Genomic DNA, 6,234 nt, shown 5'->3' on the forward strand with positions numbered 1-6,234 from the left:
TGAAGCCCACCGTCCTGTTCAGACCGAGTGGGCCAGCGAGGCACTCCCATTGCGGTATTACTCATGCAGGGCACAGCACAAGATGGGCGATCTGGGCACATGGTGACCTCCCCGTCATTGAAGACTTACACATCTTTTGCATCTTGTAACTAGCAAAGGCTTTCTCCACCTCTACTAATAACTTACCAGGCTCATTATGTTCTTCTGGGTGCAACAAATCCTAGCTACTACTAGATGGTCAAGTACTGGCAAGGTAAGGAGAAAGGAGCTTCAGAAGCATAAAATAAAACCACAAAAAGACCTGCCAGTGGGATCAGTGAAGAATCCCATCCCCCACGCCCCTCCCCCCTTTCAGATTTCAAGACAAAGGGTGTGCTCCCTTAAATGTAGTAAACTCAGAAAATTCCTCGAAAGCCGAAAGCAGTGTGGAGTTGACACATATTCAGCTGACGCCATCATTTCGGGGTCAGGGCCTGCCAAATCTGGTCAAGAGGAACTTGGTACTTGCCAATAAGGTGGCATTTAGACCCTGCTTCTCCAAAGCCAAGGCAGATGGGATGGGTGGTCTACCCACATGGTAGGGCCCTCCTGATCTCAAGTGCTGGGCAGAAGAATGACAAAAGTCAAGATTTAGGGTTCAGTTCCAGCTGATTTTATTTCCTTCTCAAAAAAAGTTATTTACAGAAGGTATATATCAACAATCTGACAGGCAGTGAACTTGACATGATTAGCTGGCATGATTTTTTTTTCTTTTTTTTCTCCCCCAAACATTGTTTTTGTGGCCTTGAATTTTAAGACAAATATTCTACACGGCATATTGCACAGGATGGATGGCAAAAAAAAGTTTAAAAACAAAAACCCTTAACGGAACTGCCTTAGAAGGCAGACGTCCCGGTGCCTGTCCTTATTTTAAACATACATACACACAATCTTTTTGCTTATTATAATACAGACTTAAATGTACAAAGATGTTCTCCACTTTTTTCAATCTTAAACACAACAGCTATAAACCGGAACACATATGCTATCATCATGCCATAAGACTAAAACAATTATATTTAGCGACAAGTAGAAAGGATTAAATAGTCAAATACAAGAATGAAAAACGCAGTACATAGTGTCGCGAACTCAAATCGGCATTTAGATAGATCCAGTAGTTTAAACGGCACGTTTTTGCTTATAAAAAAAGTGCAAAAAAGATGTGGTTTACAAGTTAAAGCTACAGGATCCCTTTTTGCTGTAAATGCACCAGTTTTAAAGCCTCTGGACAAAAGAGTATTTCGTTTAAATATCTTGTTTTTCTTAAAAAAGCACTGAATGCTTGGCTAATTCTCCTCCCCATTCTACTAGCCTGGGGTTGAAAGGGTGGACACTGGTGGCAGGTTAAGGGATGCTGTCACTTTAAGAAGCCTGCAGATTGAAGTGTAAACATGGAGAAATTAGGGGCTGATTTTTTAAACTGTGTGAGATATTAACCAGCCGCCCTGTTATAAAATCAGGAAATCCAAACAGCGATTTACACCGATTAACACCCCCTTTATATATTTTTTACAAAAATACACTGAGAAAATAATCAAACGTTTTCATCTCTCTTGTCTTTTTTTGTTTTTTAAAAGTGTCAAAAGTCTACATTTAAATATAAAAAATTAAAAGTTAAAACTCTAGCCCTTCAGTGAAGGAGACGTAAAATGGCGTGGGTAACAACAACTACAAAAAAAGAAAAAAGAAAAGGAAAAGAAAAGGAAAAAAAAGAAAAGACGGAAACAAAGAAAAAAAAGAAGAAAGTTAAAAATAAAGCCGAAAAAAAGGAAAGAAAAAAGGGATAACATAAGAAAAAAAAAATAAAGGTTTGGCCAGTATAAATACGTCCACATATAAAATGGCATCTGATTACATTTACAAGGAAAAAAAAAAAAAAAAAACCCAAAAACGAGGATGGAGCATCGGTGAGGGAAAAACACGTCTTCTCATTTACACCTATAAGGAATAAACACATACACACTGAGAAAAAATTTGGTCCTGAATTGTTTCTTTTTTTTTTTAAAGTCCAGCACAGATTTGAGTTGCGTTTGAATCCTTTAAAGAGTTAAGAATGAAAAAAAGCTGGTGATAATTCTGTTGTAGGAATCAAACATAGCGCCATCTATCTGCTTCTTATATTACCCTACACTATTTTAAAAACTGCTCAACAGTCTTATACAGAAATCTTTAAAAGATAGACAGGATAACATGCTATATTAACCCCACCAGTGAAATAATCCAACACCATCACGATTCCGAGTAAGAGAAGAAACCTTTCCCCAAGCCACTCGCCCTCCGCGGCGGCGCGCGCGTCAGTCTCCTCCCGGCGCCGGCCGCGCCCCGGGCACCCGCGCGGCGCCGGACCCTCGGGTCCGCGTCCCCCGCCCCGCCCGCCGCCGCGGCTCCCCGGGCCCCCAGTCCCTTCCCCGCGCGGCCACGCCGCCGGGCCCGCCTCGTGTCTCCGCCTCTGGCTGCAGGGACAAGGAAAAAAGAAAGAGGGACAGAAAAACCAAAAGGGACGTTCGCCAGCGTGGAGTCTCGGTCCCTGCGCTCCCCTCCGCGTCTGCGGGCCGCAGACCTTCGTCCCGAGCCTTCCTCCCCCGCAGGCGCTGCTAGGGGGTGGGGGCGCACAGCCTTCACCCCCGCTCCTCTCTGGACCAAGAAACCCAGTAAAAACAAAAGCAAAAGCCACCAAAGAGGCGAGGCGAGAGGGCGAGATTCCTCCAGTCTCCAAAAAACTCCCCGGCTTCTTTCTTGCTGGGGGTGCGCACAAGTCCGGAAGCTCGCTGGAAGGAGGGGGGGGTCTCTTCAAGCAAAGGGGAGGAAACTCGAAGTAGCTTTTTCGCCATCAACAACAACATCAATAACAATAAAGGTCGCCCTGTCTACCTCGCCTCCTGCGCGTCCCTCCGCGGGGCCGCGGCGCCACGGCCCGGGAGGTGGGGATGCGGCGCGGGTCCAAACGCCCCCGCGCTCCTCTCCAAGCCAGCGCTGCTCACTTTTTTCTTTATCTTCTTTTTATTTTCCCTTTTCTCTTTCAACTCTTCATCTGTTTTTTTTTTGTTTGTTTGTTTTTCTTTTTTTCTATTTTTTCTTTTGTTTTCTTTATTTTTTCCTCTCTCTTCCCCTCGTCCCTTCTTCTCCCCGCCCGCACCCTTCAGTAGGTGAAGACCAGGTTGGAGATGCTGGACTCCAGCCAGTCTCCAGAGATCATCTCGCTCACCTCGGGCGTGCAGTAGTCCGGGAACTCGAAGTGCGAGCCAGAGCCGGGCTCAAAGTTGAAGTCCAGGTCCCGGTCCAGGGCCGACGACGAGCTGAAGCTGCCCAGGGACATGCTCTCAAAGTTTGAGCTGGGGTTCAGGTCGAGCAGGTCGTCCTCAAACTCGTCGTCGGAGGATGAGCCCGAGGAGGAGGAGGAGGAGTGAGACGAGGTGGAGGACGCGTGCGAGGGCGCGCTGGACGGGGCGGGCGAGGCGGCGCGCAGGCTGGCGTAGCCGCGGTGGTCCGCGGGCGAGCGACCGGCGGCCGGCGACGAGGCGGCGCTGCTGCGGCCGCTCAGGCTCGGCGCGTCGGGCGAGCAGCCCGCGCCCCCCTCCTCGTACAAGCCCAGGGGGTCGCTAGGGTCTGCGCCCGCGCCCAGGCCGCCCACCGGCGAAGCCGACGCGCCCAGGCCGCCGAACAGGTAGACGCGCTTCACCTTCTTCTCGGCCAGGTGTTTGCCCGGGGCCGCGAGTGTGGTGGAGGCCGAGGCCGCGGCGGAGGCCGAGGCCGCTGCGCTGGGAGTCCGCGCCTTGTACAGCGCATGGTGGTCGGAGGCCGCCGCGGCGCCCAGGGGCAGCAGGGCGGCGCCCGCCTGCTCGGCGGCGAAGGAGGCGGCCGCAGCTTTCCCGCCGCCGCCGCCGCCCGCCAGGACCAGCTTGGCGTGCGGCTTGCTGACCCCGCCGCCCGCGCCGCCCGCCACCTTGGAGCCGCAGCTCTTCTTCTGCGCGGGTTTGGAGTTGGCGCCGCCGCCGCTCGCGCCGCCGCCTCCCCCTGCGTTGCCGCTCCCGCCGCCGCCGCCGCCCCCGTGGCTGCCCCCGCCGCTGCCACCGACCTTGTCTCCCTTCTCCCCGGGCTTGGAGGCGGCGGCGGCCGAGGAGCCGGAGCTGGCGTTGCCGGACTTAACCTTCTTCCTGGGCCGGTACTTGTAGTCGGGGTAGTCAGCCATGTGCTTGAGGCGCAGCCGCTCCGCCTCCCGAATGAAAGGGATCTTGTCGCTGTCTTTGAGCAGCTTCCAGCGTTTGCCCAGCCGCTTGGAGATCTCGGCGTTGTGCATGTCGGGCGACTGCTCCATGATCTTGCGCCGCTCGATCTGCGACCACACCATGAAGGCATTCATGGGCCGCTTGATGTGCCCGCTCGGCGTCTTGCACCAGCTCGGGTCGTCGGCCTTGCCGCCCGTGGAGGCGGTGGAGCCGGGCGTGGGGGAGGAGGCGATGCCCAGCTCGAGGCCGGCGCCCGAGTCCGAGCTCTCGCCGGCCAGCAGCGCTTCCGTGTTCTCGGCGTTGTTGGTTTGCTGCACCATGGCCCCGGCTCCGCGGGCGCCCACGCGCGCTCACACCCTCGCGGCGGCCGCGGCGCGATCGCCGGGCCCTCCCGGCTCCCCGGGCCAAGCACACGCCGAGCTGGCGGACGCGCGCGGCTGCCAGGCGGGCCCGTCAACTCCTCGCCGGGGCGGAGGTGGGCGAAGAGAGAAAAGTCCCCAAAAGATTCGGGAGAGGAGTACTCCGCCTCTCGCAGAGGAGTTATAGTTCCCAGACTGGAGAGCCTCTCTCCCCCGCTCGCTCCGGGTCTCACCGCGCTGCAGCTTGCTCGGTGTGGGCTCTGAGTCTGGAGACCGTGCTAAGGTGGGAGAGGAGTTTCTTGAATGCTGGTGCTGAAGCTTCTTCCACTGCAAGTTTCTCGCCGCCTCCCAGGCAAGTCTCTCTCTCTCTTTTTTTTTCTTTCCCCTGAAGCAGTTGATTCCAGTTCAGGAGCGCACTCGGTAGCTCAGGAAAGCGACATAGTCTCTATCACTCAGTCCCTTTCCTACAATGCAAAGCAAAAACGACTCTGGCTCCGGGACTCTCTGTGGGCGGAATCGGCACTAAGGAGTTTGTGCAATTATTTTGTTGCAAGGTAGGAAGCCAAAAAGCCTGCGTGCAACAGACTGGCATGAATAAATGTATGTTTCCCCCTCCCTTCTGCAAGAAGGGAGCTGGTAATGGCAGAGTTCCTCCGGTGCAGACTCTTAAAGAGCGTGCAAGAGCTAGAGACCCACGAAACAGGCCTCTTCCCTGCACACACAGTTTCTCTTGCTGCAGCTTAGAGCAGACCCCAATTCCGCCTCGCGCCTCTTTATCCTTTCACAGACTTGGCCTCAGCCAATCAGCCGCTGTAACTAACGCTTCCTCGTGCCAAGCCCCTCCTCCGGGCTTCCCATTGGCTTGGAACCCGGTGCAATAATAATCTCCGCGTGCAATGAGAAGCTCCAAATCTGACCTCATTCCAATTTACAGAGCAAACTTTTTAAAAGGGCTAGAAGTACAGCTGAGATTTCTGCTGCCTCTTTTTTCGTTTTGCTGTGTGTGTGTGTGTGTGTGTGTGTGTGTGTGAGAGAGAGAGAGAGAGAGAGAGAGAGAGAGAGAGAGAGAGAGAGAGAAGAGGATGTTAATGCATGAAATTATTAAGGGGAGAGACGGAAATGTATTCTAACCATTATGTTAGATAACAGGGGCTTGGAAAGGGGGGTAAGGGTGAAATACTGTAAATGGAAGCTTTCTGCTTAAAAGCCGAGTGATTGTTTTTATTAGTTCTTTTCAGCATTGGAATAAAGAATCAGCCTCTAGTGCAAAACCTGTTCCTGGGCTCCTTCTTAAAGCCCAAGATGTAAGCGGGGAGGGAAAACCACAACAATAAATCAGTGGATATTGAAAACCGTTAAGAAAGTGGTACCTAGACACCTGTCATTACAATTATTTTAACAACTTTAGGTACAGCACAGATGTTGATGTATTGTGTAAATCCCTTCAGAACAGTTTCTGTGCTCTTTGTGGAAGGCAGAGAAGATGACTTTTTGCAGTAATTGCTTACTCTTAACCAAACAGGGGTTAAGGATGGTTATTTACAATGATTTAAACTCCCCTGTAAATCCTGAAGAGTCCAAACACAGGCACTTTCCCTTGAAACACATTA

At 52.2% G+C, this 6,234-nt stretch overlaps 1 protein-coding gene across 1 annotated transcript; it reads right to left on the minus strand.

The window, feature by feature from the left end:
* Positions 1-629: 629 nt before the first annotated feature.
* Positions 630-5,647, minus strand: Sox4 (SRY-box transcription factor 4). The gene has a single exon (XM_046452507.2). It carries the CDS (start codon positions 4,583-4,585, stop codon positions 3,179-3,181), a length of 1,407 nt encoding a protein of 468 aa, XP_046308463.1. The 5' UTR covers positions 4,586-5,647; the 3' UTR covers positions 630-3,178.
* Between the last annotated feature and the right edge of the window lie 587 nt (positions 5,648-6,234).

This window comes from Marmota monax, unplaced genomic scaffold (genome assembly GCF_021218885.2).
Source record: "Marmota monax isolate L192 unplaced genomic scaffold, Marmota_monax_Labrador192_F-V1.1 WCK01_AAM20220418_F8-fsc00141, whole genome shotgun sequence".
NCBI classification, from domain to species: domain Eukaryota; kingdom Metazoa; phylum Chordata; class Mammalia; order Rodentia; family Sciuridae; genus Marmota; species Marmota monax.

What these genes read in the sequence shown, in the direction of transcription:
- Sox4 (XM_046452507.2), bottom strand. Translation starts at nt 4,585, where the DNA reads ATGGTGCAGCAAACCAACAACGCCGAGAACACGGAAGCGCTGCTGGCC.